Source organism: Carassius carassius, chromosome 4, assembly GCF_963082965.1.
Source record: "Carassius carassius chromosome 4, fCarCar2.1, whole genome shotgun sequence".
Taxonomy (NCBI): Eukaryota; Metazoa; Chordata; class Actinopteri; order Cypriniformes; family Cyprinidae; genus Carassius; species Carassius carassius.
Genome location: NC_081758.1, coordinates 31,473,905 through 31,493,051, shown reverse-complemented (window position 1 = coordinate 31,493,051; position 19,147 = coordinate 31,473,905). Strand labels below are relative to the sequence as shown.

Genomic DNA, 19,147 nt, shown 5'->3' with positions numbered 1-19,147 from the left:
TCATCCAAAAAACCTAACTCTGACGTCAATCGAACACTGGTGCGCACCAAAAGTGCTAGTGTGAAAGCACCCTTATAGTCCAGTGCGACTTATATATGTTTTTTTCCTCATCATGACGTATTTTTGGACTGATGCGACTTATACTCAGGTGCGACTTATAGTCCGTAAGTGTCACTTGAGTTGACATTGTTGTATAATGCTAAAACATTCATACATTAAGTATCCAAATAGTCTCTTGGGTGTATTGTTGTGCATTTATTACAATATGGACATTATTCCCAGCTCATATGTTAATCGGATGTAGTTAAAATGTCACCTTGTGCATTGTGTCCTGTTGGCAAAGCTTTTGCCAGTCCTTTTCTGTCTGGAAGGATTCTGTGTGCACTCGGAGTGTGCGGAAAGGGCAGTCTGAATGTGTTGCTTATCTTCCTGGGTCCATTATTAATTTATTTTGTAAAACAAAAAAAAAATTTAAGTTAATCCACTCATTCATTCCACTTGTTCCTAATTCGTATTATTAATTATTCTTAATTCATCTAATTAAATGAAAAAATATTTAAACCGAGAAATTGTATATTTTTTTTAATTATTATTTTATTTTTTTAGCATGTTGGGTTCATTCGTGAAGGTAAAACTCTAACATCATATTTTCAAACTCTATCATTAGTCAGTGAATTTTATGGAGTGTGTTCATTTGTTGGAATTTCTCAGGAAAGCCTCAGTTCACCCATGTGGGAGAGATACTTGATGGTGTGGACATGCGTGCGGAGGTGGCTCTCCTCTCAAGGAATATCCTCATTCATGGAGAAATGGAAAACTCCTGCTACGGAAAAAATTGGTGCCAATACTTCAGCTACGACACCTTCGGGGGACACATCAAGGTCTGTTTGAGGGTCTGTGTATGTGAGTGTGGTTGTGTGTTTACAGTGTACAGTGTCCTGATTTCTTGCTTTTTTTGCATGTCTGTCACACTTTGTTTCAGATCATCAAGCAAATTTAAATATTAGTTAAATATGACAGAAGTGAACACAACATGCAGTTTTTAAATGAAGGTTTTTATTATTAAGGGTAAAACAAAATCAAAAACTACATGGCCCTGTGTGAAAAAGTGTTTGCCCCCCTAAGCCTAATAACTGGTTGGGACACTCTTAGCAGCAACTGCAATCAAGCGTTTGCGATAACTTGCAATGAGTCTGTTTGTAATGAGTCTGGCCATGTAGCTTTGGATTTTGATTTCCCTTAATAATAAAAACCTTCATTTAAAAAATGCATGTTGCGTTTACTTGTGTTATCTTTGACTAATATTGAAATTTCATACACCACTGTATGTAATACTAAGCTGTCTTGTGCTGTCATGTGGAGAAATCACAGACTGTTGAATGTTGCTGTTTGCACAAGATAATGGAGTATAGCTCTTTTTTTTAATGGAAGGATCTGAAAGCATAATCTTAAATTTGTATGTTATTTTTGACAGCAGAATGAAAAGACACAACACACAGTAGCACTTATACAACTACTACTACAACTTATATTTTATTTTATTTAGTTTTATAGATGGAGATTATTTGTTGGCTAACACTTGGTCTTGTGTTTTTGATTTCCTGTTTTATGATCTCGTTCAGATTTTGGGGAACTTCTCGTCAGTCCACTTGTCTGAGGTGGAGCTGAAACAAATGGGTCAGCAGCGGGAGAAGGGCAGATACCCTGTGAACTTTCATAGGTGTGGAGATGTGGACCAGCGCGGGGGATACAGTGACCCCACCTATCTGAACTCTCTCTCCATCCATCACTCTTTCTCCCGATGTGTTGGCATACATGCCACTAACGGCCTGCTGGTGAGAGAAATATATATGTCCTGACAAAAATGTATTTGTTTTAATTGATCTTCTCGTTTCGATTCATCATGATATCTTCTTTTTATTATAGGTTAGAGACACAGTTGGCTATGATACCCTGGGACATTGTTTTTTCCTGGAGGACGGGATTGAACAAAGGAACGTATTTTTCCATAACCTAGGCTTGTTGACCAGACCAGGAACCATTCTACCTACCGACCGCAATGATAGCATGTGCACAGAAATTACAGACAGGGTACATAAAGGATATGTACCATCTCCTGCAAACGAGTGCAAGTAAGACACCATAAACTGACACCTATTTATTGAATATTGCTGGATAGACCTGTAACTTACAATGAGGCCAATATTCACACTGCTTGAAGCCTCTCAACTTGAAATTGAGCTTGTTTGAATTTTATCTCCAAGCCTCTTGATGTACAGAGTGCTTTTTCTGCTCTGGGTAACTGACCTTGACAGTGTGACCTGCTGTATTGTTTGGTCAAATAACAGGAGAAAGAACAGAGCTTTCATTTCCTGAGACTCAGCTGTAGTCTTTTACTCTTGTCTGGGCAATAAAACACCTAAAGTCCCAGACGGAGGATAGCTGAGAGGTGCTGTTTTCAAAAGGATAAAAAAATGTTTTGGGAGCATGAAGGTGAATGTTAGAATTATGTTTCAGAGTTGTGAGGCTATGCTGGGGTCAGTTTGGAACAGTTTGTAAAAAGTTTTTTTTATTTAGGTTATTATTATTTATATTTATTATGATTACTTTATCAGGTTATTTATTATTTATTTATTTATTATAAAAAAAAAATATGGTTTTACTGGATCTTTGTTTTATTTTTTTTTAATTTTTAACCCAAATTATTTCAGTTTTCATTTTTATTATGGTTTTAGTATTTTAGTGCTGCTAAAGTTTTTATAATAAACTATATTAAAAGCTAAGACTGAAATGTATTATTTTGTTTTGGTTAAACTTAATAAACTTATTAAATATGCTTCAGTGTATTGTAGATTACACATTTACAAGACCCTATCTAATGTGTGTATTCTAGGGCAGTATCTACATTTTGGATCGCACACCCCAATAATCATTTGATCAGTAACTCAGCAGCTGGATCACAGGTATGCACGATCCTTGACATTTTCACTATGATCTGTAATGAAAAGTGAGTGTGTTTGTTTGCGACATTTTCACAGTATTTATTCATCATAGAACGACTATTCTGTGACTTTCTCTGATTGAATTTGTGCTCCTTGAATTGATGCCCACAGCTCTGTGATAGTGACAAGAACATCAAGGCGCTTGTGTAATCACAGATAGCATCTCCACATTCCAGTTCTTAAATTAAAAATGTATTTGCCAAAATAAATCTGTTCAGGCTGGTGGTATTGTTACGTTTTGTTTTGTTTGAGGGTTTTGTATATAAAAGGATGCACCCTCCACCTTTTTTGATTAAAAGAAAAGCTTCTTATGAAGTCAGGTTAAAAGAGTCTCAGTCATCTTCCCATGATAGAAATCAGGACTCGGGAGTAAATATTATTCACCCTCTCTTTCTACTAGTAAAAAATAAGCCATTTGTAAGCAAACTGTCAGTAGAATGAGTTTTTTAACCTTATAAAAATTTTGAAAAATATATATGAAAATAGCTGGTATATTAATTTTCTCCTTTTTTTTTTCTTAGGATGCAGGAATTTGGTATGTTTTCCACAATTCCTCTACAGGTGATTCTCATGGACTGATTCCAGAGACGAAAGCTGAGCTCACACCTCTGGGCATCTTCTTTAACAACCGTGTTCATTCCAACTTTAAGGTAATCACATGCCTGATCTATGATTCTAATGCCAAATTCACAAGTCGGTGGGGAAAAACAAACCTACAAATAATAACAATGATTCAGGATAATTAGACTTTATGATTTGTAATATGCATTCTGAGTCTTTTTTGTAAGTTGCCTTCAGGTGATGTTCAATTAACACAATATCAATGCTGATTTGATACCTGGCTTGCTGTGGAGTTAACATTTCTAGCCTTTGGCTTATAATAGTGCAGTTCATAAATCATTTTATTAAATGTGGCTTCAGGAAAGACAATGCAATCAATTCAAATATGTATTGCACGTACAGAAGGCATCTCCGTTCTTTCTCTGAAATGCCTCCTTGTTCAAAGGTCTGGCACGATGTGCTTGTGTGACAGGGTGCTCGCACTTTCATTTCCCTATACAATAGTTCTCTGTTATGCATTTGTTTATGTTGGCTAGCTTGAGCCATGTGCTGTGTGTCGTGACTCGTGATCGTCCAGGTGCAGAGATGCTGCAGGCTTCACTTTCACTGGCACTGTGTTACTTGCATGATACAGACACTGAACATACTATTTAAAAGTGAAGAGTGATTGCTTCTTTCATCCTATGTCAGGCTGGCCTCTTTATTGATAGAAAAGTCAAGAACACCAACACCACTGCAGCAGACCCTCGTGAATATCTCTGTCTGGACAACAGTGCTAGGTGAGTAAATATGGTGAACATTTCTTTGTGTCCAGGGTCAGTTGATTCAGCTTATAAAGAAAACACATCTGGCCAGACAGTTTCTGTCTGGGATGTCTGGAAAGAGTTCTGGTCTTTTCTTAAGCCACACACCACACTTTAAATATACAGTGTGTCAGTGTGTGTTTTTCCAAAAATTCTGATTACTGTAATGTGTCTGGACATTTTCTTTACTTTTTACTTGTATTTACTTCTATAAAATAAAATTTGTATAAATAAAGTTGACAGATGAATTAAGTACATTTAATCGCCATTCAGTTGGGGTTTTAAATAAAACATTTTCTGAGATGCACATTAAACATTAAACACATAAAACATGAATTGAATTTATCTTTTAATTATTGAAAATTAAGCAAACTTAACTTTTTGGTACTAAACCGCAATAACTAAACCTTCAGACTTCTACTTCCCTCTAGAAGCTTGCGTTCTGCAAGTGAACGTTGCTTGATTGTGCCATCCCAAAGAAGCACAAAGTCACTTTTACGGACTTTTAAATTAAATGTTCCCTCCTGGTGGAATGACCTCCCCAACTCAATCTGAGCTGCTGAGTCCTTAGCCATCTTCAAGAATCGGCTAAAAACACATCTCTTCCATCTTTATTTGACCCTCTAACTTTAAAACTCACTATTCTAATTCTATTCTTAAAAAAAGAAGAAAAAAAAAACTAACTACCTTTCTAATCTTTTTGTATCCTATTTTCTTTTCATTTATTATGCAATTGTATGTGTGTGTGTATACGTGTAAAGACCTCTAACACTAGCTTGCACTATTCTTTTTTTTTATTCTATCTGTTTTCTTTTTATGTATTATATTATTTAAAATCCCATGCAGTGTTGGGGTAGTTACTATTTTTTACAAAAAAAATGTTTTATTAGTTACTAGTTACTTCTGTAAATTGTAATGTGATTACTAGTTACTGCATTTGAAAAGTAACTTCACTACTTATTACTTTACTTTTTTTAGGGCCCTATAAAATCTGTTTTATTTTTTCTCAACTCCTTTGTAATGGTTACATTTAATTGTATTCATCAAAAAGCATGTCTAATTAATTTAATTCATAACACTTATACATTTTCACAGCAATTTATTAAAAGTTTAACAAAAATTACATGTTTAGGGCCCTATGAAATGTTTTATGTTTTTATTTTTTTAGCATGTGTAATTATTTAAATGCATAAAAACAACTTCATTTATTAAATTTTCTTAAAATAGCCTTATGAAATGTTTTTTCCCCTTCAGAAATTCTGTTGTGTATTTAAATTTTTCTGGTTATCAAATGAAGGCATAAAACATTCATTTAGATTTTCTTTTAAATATAAATTGCATTTCTTTTTTCTTCTTCTGAGAAATATATTTTCAATCCGAGTATGAACAATAAACAAACTATGCAGCATATAGTAAAAACAATTGCACAAATTGTCTTCAACAATACAATGCAAAAACAGTGCAAATGATTCACAAACTACATACAAAATGAGTGAGAAATATTCAGAGTGCAACAGCAAAAAAAATAGTGCAACTATCTTTATGAACTGTATAATTATATAATGATTTACATAGTATACATAATATAAATGATCGATCCATTGGCTGTAATCTGTGTCAGAATCTATTTTACAGAGACATCGCCTAACGACCCAAGACATAAATTCTAGTGCTTTATCAGATATGTACCACTGTTTCATCCTTGTTTTTGATTTGTCAAAGTACTCTGTCGAGTGTTTTTTGTGCTTTTTCGGAGAGTTTTCTCATGCAAATGTTTTATTGGGTGTTTGTATTCCTGCACTCACGACACACTTTACTTTCACTTTGTTTTCGTTAATTTTCCAAAGCAGTAGGCTATGTTAAGTAGTAGTTCAAAAGACTATTTATTGGTTTAATATGGTAGAGTTTGACCCAATCTGGGCACGGGGGTGGGACTAAGCGTCAACATTCATTTCTGTTTGGCTCAGAGGAACGAAAGCATTGGTTTCTTCGGACGAATCAATGTTGTCAAAATGCGATGACGTAATCACGTACACTATGGCGCCTTTAAGCGCTAAGATCAATCGTTATCGGGAAACCTGGCCCAGAACTTTACACACAGGCAAACAAGGCATGTGTAACGCAGGAAAGCGCGTTCCTATAGTAAAGTAGTGTAGTTACCAATATTATTAGTGTAATGCCTTACTTTACTTCGTTACCCAAAAAAGTAATATCGTTACTGTAATCCGTTACTTTGTAACTCATTACCCCCAACACTGATCCCATGCTACGTGTACGGTGTTAACCTAACTGAGACTTGTTATAGCATTTATATATCATTGCTCTTTTTGTTGTTTTTAATTGCTTCCACTGTCCTCATCCGTAAGTCAAGCGTCTGCTAAATGAATAAATGTAAATGTAACTGTAAACCGGACTTTTATTTTGACGGGTTGACGTACTTTACACGTTCTGTGTATGTGATGTTAGTTTTACTCGTATCAAACGGTCAAATGCTCATGAAGTGTCAGAGCAGTTCTGGAGATGTTGTTCATGTGTTCACATCCTTATTTAGTGAGATAGAAGACGATGAAATCACAGCGAGCGTCACGCGCGCTTCAGTGTGTGTGATAAAAAGGAAGATGCGCTTCTGCTCCATTCATTAACAGAGACACGCAGAAGAACATGCAGGATTCATACTTAAATAGACTGTTCCGGCTTAATATTTACAGATATTAGTCCATATCGTGATTCAATGTTGAGTGCAATGGCCTATTTTTAATTAATTCATTCAAAATTTGGCAAATTCCATGCCATTCCGCGTTAAACTTTAAATTCCGTTTTTATGACTGGATTTCGCGATTCCCTCCGCGTTTTCTGCATCGCGGAAATCATAGGGCCCTAGTTGTGGTATGCCAGCTCTATCTTGCAATGGACACACGCCATGACGTTCTCTTTACGTCTGCCCGCACCCTCAAATCAAAACAATCATTGTGAAAGAACCTGACGTGAGATTTAAAATAAATTAAAAGAGGCTTCGAGGCGGAGGAATTTGCCTCGATCATTTTTTGTAATCGAGTTACTCGAGGAATCGTTTCAGCCCTACTTCATAAGCATAAATTAAAAGCAGTATAATACATACTTATATTATGTATAAATGCTTAAATTTAAATTATATATTTTTCATCATTTGACATTGCTTTCTCAGGTTCAGGCCTCATGAGAACTCTGATCCAAGCAGACCACGGGTGGCTGCACTCATCGACACTCTCATCTCCTTTAAAAACAACGATCTGGGGGTCTGGATCCGTGGAGGTGACATCATCATACGGAACTCAGGGTAGGGGACAAAACCTCATTATAGACCCATTAAAAATCTAATTGCATAAATAAAATATAGCTATCTTCTGATTTTTTTTTTTTAATTTAATTATTTTTTATAGATTTGCAGACAATGGTGTTGGACTGTCATTTGCTAGGTACTGTGTCATCTTTCTGTTTATCAGAGCTGTCAGTCAGCAACAAATTATGACCTAAATAATCACATTTATGAACAGCATGATATATTAACAACCATACAGTTTATGTGAGTGCATGTGTAAATGCAGGAATGTTCTTGCTGTTTGTGTCCCTTGCTGCAGGCATAGTCATTTAAAGGAACACTTCTTTTTATGCTAAAACAGTCACAGTCTGATTGGCAAATGTGTGCAAGGGTGTGAACTTGTCTGCACTAGTGTTCTACATCAACCTCCTAAGGCACACAGGCAGTTAATGAAACAACTAAAGTGTTTCACTCCCCTCCTCCTCCTCCTCACTGCAGTGATGGCAGCTACCCTAAAGACGAGGGCTCTAGTCAGGAGGTCTCCCACTCTCTGTTTGTTGGTGAAAGCAGAAATCGTGGCACAAATGGAGGACAAAATAAATACTGGGGGATCGATGGAATAGATGGAAAGATGAGGACTCTACCAAGAAACAAGTATGTGAGGGAAGATTAGTATTAACATAAACTTTTGTCAGGTTTAACTGGAATATTGTTTGCCTTTTGCTCCGTTCTTGTCAGGACATTTCCAATCCGAGGTTTTCAGATAAATGATGGTCCAGTGAGAATCTTAGACAGCACGTTTCGGGCCTTCAGTCCCACGACAGAGCGCTTTACCATGGCTGTGGGATTCAGCCTGAAAAACATCTGGCAGCTGACGCCCAGAAATAACCTGTCGTCTCTCGCCTTCCAGCCTAGTGTGAGTGCACACACACATTTAGGTCTTGGAAACTGTTCAAATGCTCACTGGCACTAGTATACTGTGACTAATAACCCACCTATACAGACATATAATAAGTTACTTAGTTTAACTGCTTCTGTGATAAGACATTCAGTACTAAAGAATAATAAAACATTTTTGTTTATTTGTATTTTGAGTACATTATCTCAGTCACATTTATTATAATTTTGAATTTTTAATATCTACTTTATATATATATATAGTTTGTCATTTAGTTTAGTTTTCACTTATGAAAAGTGAACTAGTTTCAGTTTATTTATTGAATTGAATTATATTATTTTGATTTCAGTTGTTATTTTCGGGCTGCCCAAGTTAGTTTGATAACCAGGTTTATTACTGTTGAATAAAACTAAAACCACAAAAAACAAAACGTATTTGATATTTGAAATAAAATAAACATTACTGGAATAAAGTAGTAAAAACTTGTATAAAAATTAATTTCTGAATAAAATGAATAAAAACTAATATCAACATTCAAAATAAAAACTACAAAAAAATGACAAAACACAACAAATTACTCAAACTTAACTGCAATAAAATGGAAGATATACAAATAAAAACTGATTCAAAATAGTAATAAAAAATATGTCGGTGGTACTAAAATAATACTGGTGTTAACTTTTAAAATATATTGTGTTTCAAAAAGAATATGTGGCCATTTTTTATTTATTTTAATCAAATTTTAAGCTTTTTTTTATTATAAATAAAGAGATTACAGGGTAAGAAAGAGAATTAATATGTAACATAGAATTGAAGCTGCGTTTTCTAAAAAAATAAAAAAAGATTTATGAAAAAAAAAAGTTTTATGACATTTTGTTTTGGTCCGAGTCAACTATAGATTAATTACAGGGACAGGCCCCTGGGGCGACCTAGGATTACTCAAGGTCACAGAGACCTTTTCTTTAGAAACACATATGTCCCAGATAACTCCACCCATTCTGTCTGGTCTGTAATAACGGTTGTCGTTTATCTTAAGTGTTACTAATGCTTGTACTTCTTGCTTGTTTCTCAGTGAGAGACGACACATCTGGTTGTTCTCTCTTGATTGGTCACCATCTGCTCTGGTGCTGTGGAATTAAAAAATAAGCCACTGTTCTGGCAGCTGCTATTTAGCATATATTAAAAAAGAGCCCTTGGAAAGGTCTTTTAAATGTGGTCCTATTTCACCTCACTTGTGTCTAAACGATACCACATTGATTCTTCATCTGTCCGGTTGTTTTCATTTACATTTCTCATGACCAGTGATCCTCTTTTAATCATCCAGGTAACTCTCAGAGCATTTTTTGGCCAACCAGGCGAGTGGTTTGAGCAGAATGATATGGACGGCGATAAAAATTCCATCTTTCATGACCTGGATGGTTCAATCAGCAATTACACAGATACGTATGTGGCAAGGGCCGACAACTTCCTGATCCGCCACCCTCAATGTGTGGATGTTCCTCATTGGAATGGGGTTGTGTGCAGTGGCAAGTACTCTCAGGTAAAAAATATACACGTCTCATTCACTTTTTTGCATTTTAATGTTATGTTGATATGAAAGTTCACCACTGTTCAAAAGCTGTGGTGGTATAATGTTTTTTAATGCTTAAAAAAAAAAAAAAAAGTCTCATGATCACTAAGGTGCATTTTTTTTAATAAAAAATAGTTAAAATATTGTGAAATATTTTTACAGTTTAAATAACAGTTTTCTGTTTAAATGTTTTATAATGTAATTTATAGATAAAGCTGAATTTTTCGTTACAGTCTTCAGTGTCACATGATCCTTCAGAAATTATTCTAATAAGCTGATTTGCTGCTCAAGAAATATTTATTATAATTACTGCTGAAAATTCATTTTTTGTTCCAATGTAAGTCTTTCCTACTGTGTTTATTTTTATTTTTTTACCATTTAATGCTTCCATGCTGAATTCATAAATTGTTTTAATTTTATTCATCCAAATCTTACTGACCTCAAACTTTTGAACAGTGGTGTATATTATCTTAGCTGTTTTTGCTTTTTAAACAATGTTACTTATGTTCTACATAGGTGTATGTACAGACACAGGGTGCATCTAATCTGAGCCTGTCTATCAGTAGAGATGAATACCCTGATAAGCCCATGGTTCTCAGAGGTATCAGAAGCCAGACAGCTTCTTCTCAGCAGTATCAGCCTGTACTGATGATTGGCAAGAGCTACACGTTGCACTGGAATGGACCTGCACCCAGAGAAACTGTCTTGTCACTTATTAATTTTGACCAGTAAGTAAAAAAAGAAGAACGTGATCACCCGTGTCTGAAATAGGACATTAGTTGTTAAACTATATATCCATGAAATTTTGCCTTGGTAGTTAACATACAGTCGTGGCCAAAAGTTTTGAGAATTACATAAATATTGGAAATTGGAAAAGTTGCTGCTTAAGTTTTTATAATAGCAATTTGCATATACTCCAGAATGTTATGAAGAGTGATCAGATGAATTGCATAGTCCTTCTTTGCCATGAAAATTAACTTAATCCCAAAAAAACCTTTCCACTGCATTTCATTGCTGTCATTAAAGGACCTGCTGAGATCATTTCAGTAATCGTCTTGTTAACTCAGGTGAGAATGTTGACGAGCACAAGGCTGGAGATCATTATGTCAGGTTGATTGGGTTAGAATGGCAGACTTGACATGTTAAAAGGAGGGTGATGCTTGAAATCATTGTTTTTCCATTGTTAACCATGGTGACCTGCAAAGAAACGCGTGCAGCCATCATTGCGTTGCATAAAAATGGCTTCACAGGCAAGGATATTGTGGCTACTAAGATTGCACCTAAATCAACAATTTATAGGATCATCAAGAACTTCAAGGAAAGAGGTTCAATTCTTGTAAAGAAGGCTTCAGGGCATCCAAGAAAGTCCAGCAAGCGCCAGGATCGTCTCCTAAAGAGGATTCAGCTGCGGGATCGGAGTGCCACCAGTGCAGAGCTTGCTCAGGAATGGCAGCAGGCAGGTGTGAGCGCATCTGCACGCACAGTGAGGCCAAGACTTTTGGAAGATGACCTGGTGTCAAGAAGGGCAGCAAAGAAGCCACTTCTCTCCAAAAAAACATCAGGGACAGATTGATCTTCTGCAGAAAGTATAGTGAATGGACTGCTGAGGACTGGGGCAAAGTCATATTCTCCGATGAAGCCCCTTTCCGATTGTTTGGGGCATCTGGAAAAAGGCTTGTCCGGAGAAGAAAAGGTGAGCGCTACCATCAGTCCTGTGTCATGCCAACAGTAAAGCATCCTGACACCATTCATGTGTGGGGTTGCTTCCCATCCAAGGGAGTGGGCTCACTCACAATTCTGCCCAAAAAACACAATCATGAATAAAGAATGGTACCAAAACACCATCCAACAGCAACTTCTTCCAACAATCCAACAACAGTTTGGTGAAGAACAATGCATTTTCCAGCTCAATGGAGCACCGTGCCACAAGGCAAAAGTGATAACTAAGTGGCTCGGGGACCAGAATGTTGAAATTTTGGGTCCATGGCCTGGAAACTCCCCAGATCTTAATCCCATTGAGAACTTGTGGTCAATCCTCAAGAGGCGGGTGGACAAACAAAAACCCACTAATTCTGACAAACTCCAAGAAGTGATTATGAAAGAATGGGTTGCTATCGGTCAGGATTTGGCCCAGAAGTTGATTGAGAGCATGCCCAGTCGAATTGCAGAGGTCCTGAAAAAGAAGGGCCAACACTGCAAATACTGACTCTTTGCCTAAATGTCATGTAATTGAAACATATGAAGTGCTTGTAATTATATTTCAGTAATCACAGAAACAACTGAAACAAAGATCTAAAAGCAGTTTAGCAGCAAACTTTTTGAAAACTAATATTTATATAATTCTCAAAACTTTTGGCCACGACTGTACGTACATGTTGCTCATGCCAGATACAATCTGTTGCTCTTGTAGGGGTGATTGGGCTTTACTTGGCTTCTGCTACCCCAATGAAACCGTCTTCCAGATCACATCAGACATCTACAACAGGCAGAGCAACGGCTTCGATGGCATAGAAGACTACGGCCCTGTGTCATCCATTTCAGATCTAGAGAAGCGACAGCAGGAAAGGAAGTACTTTTTCGACCAATCTGTTGGGTAAGAAAAAATGTCTTTGAAATGTTGACAAGCCTTTATCAACACAATGATTTCACAAAAAGTTGTAGGAATCAAATTAGGTCTTTTGAAGTTATGCATTTTTAGGGATATTAACATAGTTAATAATATCCTACAATTATATAGTATTCATATTCCTTTAAACATACAATTATATATATATATATAAATAATATATATAATGTATATGTGTATATATGTATGTGTATATATATGAAAAATTTATATTCATTTTCAGATCTGTTAAAGATTTGTGTTAATAATTAATCATTAGATGATGGAAAAGGTGATCCGTGTTAAATGATCCTTCGTAAATCATTCTAAAATGCTGATTTGGTGCTCAAGAAACATTTCTTAGTATCACGCCGTTGACTGAGAGGATGTTGTTTTGTCTGGCTCATTCTGATGCCCATACAAACAGAGCTGTGTTTTTTTTTCTTTTCGGTGGAATTGACCCATGAATGACTTGGTTATAGTTGTCTGTACAAATTAATTATCTTACATATCATGTTTAATTTTGTTTACACATTTTCTCACAATGCCTTTGGGTTTAACTTTTTTTGTTCTACCTCCCTTTCGATTATTTTGTCAAATATAGATAAATTATTGTTGTTGAGACAGTAAGCCTGTATTTAACCTCCAGTTTGTTATGGCTGTACACACGAGCTCGGCACAGTCGAGACGGCCATAGCTACTGCTCCACAGCAGGCTGCGAGAGAGTGAAGATCAACGCCACCATACGTGCCAACCAAAAGACTCAGACCTGCAACTGCACCGCCAATGCCTACCCCAAATACAGAAAGCCTGCCAGCAACATAGTGCCTATGCCAAAGCCGAACACAGAGCCCTGCAGAGGCTGTGGGGCCTCACAGGTAAGGACGGTCCAAGCTCCATATGAACGGACCAAATCATTTGTGTATCTCTGTTTGAGTGGACAGACTTTGAACAGTGTGCCAGATAGACAGACTGTCCATTTGCCATCATGTCCAAGAGCATAACGTTGCACTTTCTTGGGAATTGTAACAGGGAGGCTTACTTTTCTTTTGCCTTCTTTAGTTTGCCTTCTCCAGTGATCCATGGAACAGCTACCTCCAAACCCAGATCAAAGCCCTCAGTATAAAAGAAGAACAGAGTAATGACACTCAAGCCTATATCACTGTAAGCGATTATTCAAAACATTCATTTAATCTTGGGAAAATCATGCTTTTGCTCACTGGTTTATTAAGTAAAATGTAAGAATACATGTTTAGCTTTATTTCCCTTTTTTAAGTTTAGTATTTATTGTAGTTTTAGTATTTTAAGGCTGCCAAAGTTAGTATGTTAAATAATATAATTAGATTTTAAATATATACTATCTTTTACTATACATGATATGGGTTTATTTTGTGGTGGTGTGTAGAGGACAGGAAATTAGAATGTGTGTTTAGCTTCATTTAACTTGCATATTCTTTTGTGGTGCATGAAGAAATGATTGTTGTTATTTAAAAAAAAGTTTTATCTTTTTCCTGTCTTATAGGTGAATGCTGTGAGGTTTGACCTCAACCAGTCAGGGTTCCTCATAGTTACTGTGGATGCATGCTCCGGAAAAGTCACAAAGAACTCATTGTTTACGATGCTGGACACTAAAATGGAACAGTATTTTAAAACTGGAATTATAAAGAGGTGCGGTTTGAAACTGAGGCCCGGTTTCACAGACAGGGCTTAGACTAAGCCAGGATTAGACCATAGATCAATTAGGACATTTAAGTAATTTTTATAAACATGCTTAGAAAAAAACATTACCGATGTGCATCTTAAAACTAAAAAGGCACTGATATATTTTTAAGATCAGTCAGTGCAAGTTTATTTCAGTGGAAACAGCTCAGGCTTACATTTTAGTTTAGGACTAGTCTTAAGCCCTGTCTGTGAAACCAGGGGTGAATGTCTGAAGGTTGTGAGAAGTAGGCACTGTAGTAGTTGTCTGGATGAAGAGGTTGAGAAGTGACATACAATGTGTATTGAGTGTGTATTTGTGATGTGTAAGGATGTATGCAGTGCTGATTTGATGTACTGAAGATTTTTAGTATACACACTACTGTTCATGGCTCAGTAAGATTTATATTTTTAAGAAATTGATCCTTTTTTCAACATGGACTCATTGAATTGATCTAAAGTGACAGTAAAGACATTTTTAAAAAAGATTAAAATTAATGCCATTCTTTTGCACAACATTGAAAATAATAGAATATATATATATATATATATATATATATATATATGTATGTATGTGTATATTTACTTTTTTATTTTATTTTTTTATTTTATTTTTAATCACCAAATCATTTAAATATATCAAAATAGAAAATTATTTAATTAAAATTATATATAAAAAAGATTTTTTTTAAAGTGTAATAATATTTCACAATATTACTGTTTTTACTGTATTTTGAACAAACAAATGCAGCCCTGGTGAGCCCAAACTTTTGAACAGTAGTGTATTTTTCCTATTCTAATAGACCTTTTATTTTTAAGGTAAGCAATTTCCGTATTTCACTGTTCACACTAAAACAGTTTGGTTCTGTGTAGGTCGATAGTTCTTCTTGCCACAAGAGGTCAGCCTGCTGGGATTGCTGGTGCTGCACAATATCTGGTCCCTTTGGGATCTGCTAAAATGCCAGATCTTCAGAACAAAGGTGACGGATTTCTGTAACACCAAAAATTTGTGTAAAGATCTGTTTTTCCTTCTGCGTTTGCTGAACCTATGACTGTCTTTTTATAGATGCCATTGCTTTCTTTGGGTTCCTCGGCCAGGTAGGTTCTTCACCACAGCCATGGTCTGCTCTGTTGGCCTGCCAAGATACAGAAGTCCTGGGATTACAGGAAAAGTTCATTCCCCTGTCCCTAAAGGAATACTCTTGTCCACCACAAAAAGATAATCCCACACGAATGGATATTGAACTCCTGAGAAAATCTCTTAGCCAAAAGTGAGCCTTTAAAAGATGTGAACAAGCAACAAAACCAGCGAATGAATGTGAACTTATGAACATAATTTATTTCAGCAAAGGAAAGCGCTAGTGGCCTTTGAACAAGTATTTTGTTAAGCGAGTGAATGTCTTTTATTTGTTTGTGGTTTTGTCCTGCGTGGTTGCATTTTGTCAAATGTTACTGCACAAAGTGATGCACTTTTTAAATACAAACCAAACTGGATAACAAGTGGATAGCACAGGCTAGAAGTACATCAGAGTTAGTTCCGCACCACCAGTTATGCATTTTTAGGGTCTATTTTCCTCCTCCAACCATCTGCAGGTGTAAATGACACTCAGGCTTTCCTTTTCTGTTATTTATTCCTCTTGATTTAATGGGACATGCCATTTATTTAATACATTTTGGGTTTCACTGCAGCTCGGACATCAGTGACTCTATAGTTTCACCATTAAATATTTGACAGTATTCATGTTTCAACTCAAAAAATTATCTATAGATAAACTATTTTTCATTAAAAGAAACAAACAAAAAAAAACATTGTCTACTGTTACTGTATGTACGTGTATGTGGAAAAGGTGTTGAACCAGTTAGCTATTGAAATTTTATTATCACAGGAAATCACACCAACAATTTCAAACTTATAAATAAACGAGCAATGAAAGCGAATGGTGACTGAGGCTGTGATCTCATTAATTCTGTATTAAAAAGACATATCGGTTTGAAACAACAAGAGGGTAAATGACAGAACTGACATTTTTTGGTGAACTGTCCATTTAAGATAATGTCCATTATCTGCCTTTGTAATGCCATCACACTCCTTTTGAGAGATGCTTGCCTTGTCCAAAAACCCACATTCGCGGCCTTTGCATTTGACAACTTATAATAAGTATTTCCTGTATTTGACCCAAGTGTTCAAGTGAGTATGAAGACCACAAGTGTGTGTAGAACTTTACATAACCTGATGTTACCTAATGTTAAAATGCAAGTGTTACACATTTTAATTTTAAATACTTTTCATTTTAAAATCAACTTCTAAATGTCTGTTCAGCCCATTTTAATTTGTGCTGCTTCTAATTAAGTGATAAAAAGCAGTTATAAAAATTGTACAAAATAAATATACTAATGTATGCAGCAATAAAACATGTAGCACTTTGTTTTACTACCAAATTATTTGTAATATCTAATTATTATTCATATTTAACTTACATTGAAAGGTTTACGTGACCTCTCGCGATCTTGGCAAAAAGTTTCGATTTATTTCCACAAGATGATGCATGATGGGATACACTAAGCTTCGAATAAGGTCTTGCGCGCTCTCATGTGGTCAAGACCATGTGGATATTTGGACAAGGCAGTAACCTCCCATATGAAATGTATTTTTTTGCATTTGTAAAATATTATTTTTCTTTACTAGCTATGCTTTTGTGCTGGTGATGTTCTGAAATTCTGATAAAATATTACAAAGCTTATAAAACAAAAATGCTTGATTGTTACTCACGTTTTGTGTTTGTAACAATGAAAGTACGGCGTAAAATACTTGTAGGTAATTATATGACCACTAGGGGGCAGGATTGCTTTAGAAGTATGCTGTAATTGTCGTGAACTACAACTATTTCCACCAGTGTCTTTTTGTCAGACCTGATCCAGGACATCAATACATGTATGCCATAACGAGAACGGGATTTCAGGTATTACTGTCATATCAGAGAGAGTGTGAAATATGAAGTGAAGCACAGACTCCGACATTAAGATGTGAGCGCTCATCAATCAAATGAAGGCTTAAACCACACACACAACATCCAATTTATGTTTTTTCCCTACTTTCCTTAGCTCATTAATCTTTCTTATTAACGATTACTAATTCATGTTACATAAGTGCTAAATGACTTTTAAATGTCTTAAGAAGCCAACAGATTTGATTTCATTTTGTGGCTACATTCGACACTTGGTCTGTTTAGCATAAATAATATAGATATGTCTTTAATTTGTTACAAAAAAATATTTTAGCTTTGCAAAGAGACAAATTTGACCCGATCACATGCATTGCACGTGCTGTATGAATGTTTTTCGTTAGGCTTACGAAAGATTTTAATAAAGGCTCTCGCCGAAAGATTCCTCACGCGCGCATATTATTATCACGATTACCTTCTGTCACGCTGCTAGCAGGATTCACACAGCAGGGCTCGTTTAGCAGTGGGCTGACAGGACGAGAACAATAAAAGCTGCTCACTCCTACTCAAATGCTATCTGTCAACCGTATTAAACACTCCGATAGTCGGTTTCATCGAATCAAATCTAGGCAGACTTTTACGTACGTGTTTCCTAAAGCTCACATACTGAAGCCAAAATATCTAATAGTCAAAATTAATAGCATTCATTAATTCGAGTGGATATTGGCGGTATATTAATTAAACTGTTGGATTGTAGTAGTAGCCCTTTATTGTCACTAGTCACAAGTACCAGGGAAATTAGCCATCAACCTGTCCATACATACTTACTAGGGGTGTAACGGTATGCAAAAATCACAGTTCGGTACGTACCTCGGTTTTAAAGTCACGGTTCGGTTCATTTTCGGTACAGTAAGGGAAAGAAATGGAAACATTAAACTGCAGGTTGTTCATTACTATAAACTTTTTTTTAACAATTTGTTTAAACTTTTTTAAAATACTTTTTAATAAAATATATATAAAATTAAAAAAGAATAAGAAATAAAATACTGCTGCAAAGTTCTCCACTAAATAAAATACTCTGTCTCAAACCAATATCATATAATAAAATATAATGAAAAATATAAATAAATAACTATGATTACAGTGCAGCATTACCAATCCCAGCTTGTAGGCCTGCTCATATTTAAAAAATATATATAACTTTTCCAAAGTGTAAAGTTGCAGCATCAACAGTTTCAGTTTTTAGACCCGCTCAGATTTCCTTATTGCGTTGGACCGATCAGAATTAAGAGCAAAGGTCTGTTTAAATGCAGACGGGAGCTGCGTTTGAATTACAATCGTTTTTTTCCTAGTTGTAGTAGTTCACACTCACGTGATGCCTTTTGAAAACCTTAGGCCGGTGACACACTGGCATATTGCACCTGTCAAACATAGTCTATTTTGCCGTCAATACTGTTGACGGTGTCCTTTATCAATAGGCTTTATATTTATGCTCAACATGAAGTATAGATATTGTTGTCGTGAAGACAAGATCCTGGTCTGTCGGCGGCCTCCCTCTATGTCACCTACAGTAGCAGCAGTGCGCCAGCACCGTGTCAGGCACGATTCTGGTGTGTAAAGACACAGAAAACGCGAGGCAGCCGTCACGCAACTGACACGCAGCAGAAACGCCACGCTCACGCCACGCAGCCAGTGTGTCACGGGCCTTAGAATCAGCTGCAGGGCGGGATTTGCACTGAACGCGGAGATTTCCGCCACTTAATACGTTTG

The 19,147-nt window shown here is 36.0% G+C and overlaps 1 protein-coding gene across 1 annotated transcript in view; it reads left to right on the top strand.

The window, feature by feature from the left end:
• LOC132139775 (cell surface hyaluronidase-like) overlaps nt 1-16,312 on the top strand; it is a 31,007-nt gene extending 14,695 nt beyond the window's left edge. Inside the window, exons 7-24 of the mRNA XM_059548387.1 lie at nt 712-881; nt 1,623-1,835; nt 1,927-2,132; nt 2,894-2,963; nt 3,524-3,652; nt 4,254-4,342; nt 7,551-7,682; nt 7,786-7,821; nt 8,163-8,318; nt 8,403-8,580; nt 9,887-10,102; nt 10,649-10,860; nt 12,543-12,725; nt 13,387-13,615; nt 13,800-13,901; nt 14,260-14,405; nt 15,309-15,415; nt 15,502-16,312. Of these exons, the coding sequence (XP_059404370.1) occupies nt 712-881; nt 1,623-1,835; nt 1,927-2,132; nt 2,894-2,963; nt 3,524-3,652; nt 4,254-4,342; nt 7,551-7,682; nt 7,786-7,821; nt 8,163-8,318; nt 8,403-8,580; nt 9,887-10,102; nt 10,649-10,860; nt 12,543-12,725; nt 13,387-13,615; nt 13,800-13,901; nt 14,260-14,405; nt 15,309-15,415; nt 15,502-15,710 (2,783 nt within the window). The 3' untranslated portion in view covers nt 15,711-16,312. The remainder of the gene's footprint in view (nt 1-711; nt 882-1,622; nt 1,836-1,926; nt 2,133-2,893; nt 2,964-3,523; nt 3,653-4,253; nt 4,343-7,550; nt 7,683-7,785; nt 7,822-8,162; nt 8,319-8,402; nt 8,581-9,886; nt 10,103-10,648; nt 10,861-12,542; nt 12,726-13,386; nt 13,616-13,799; nt 13,902-14,259; nt 14,406-15,308; nt 15,416-15,501) is intronic.
• The last annotated feature ends 2,835 nt before the right edge of the window (nt 16,313-19,147 follow it).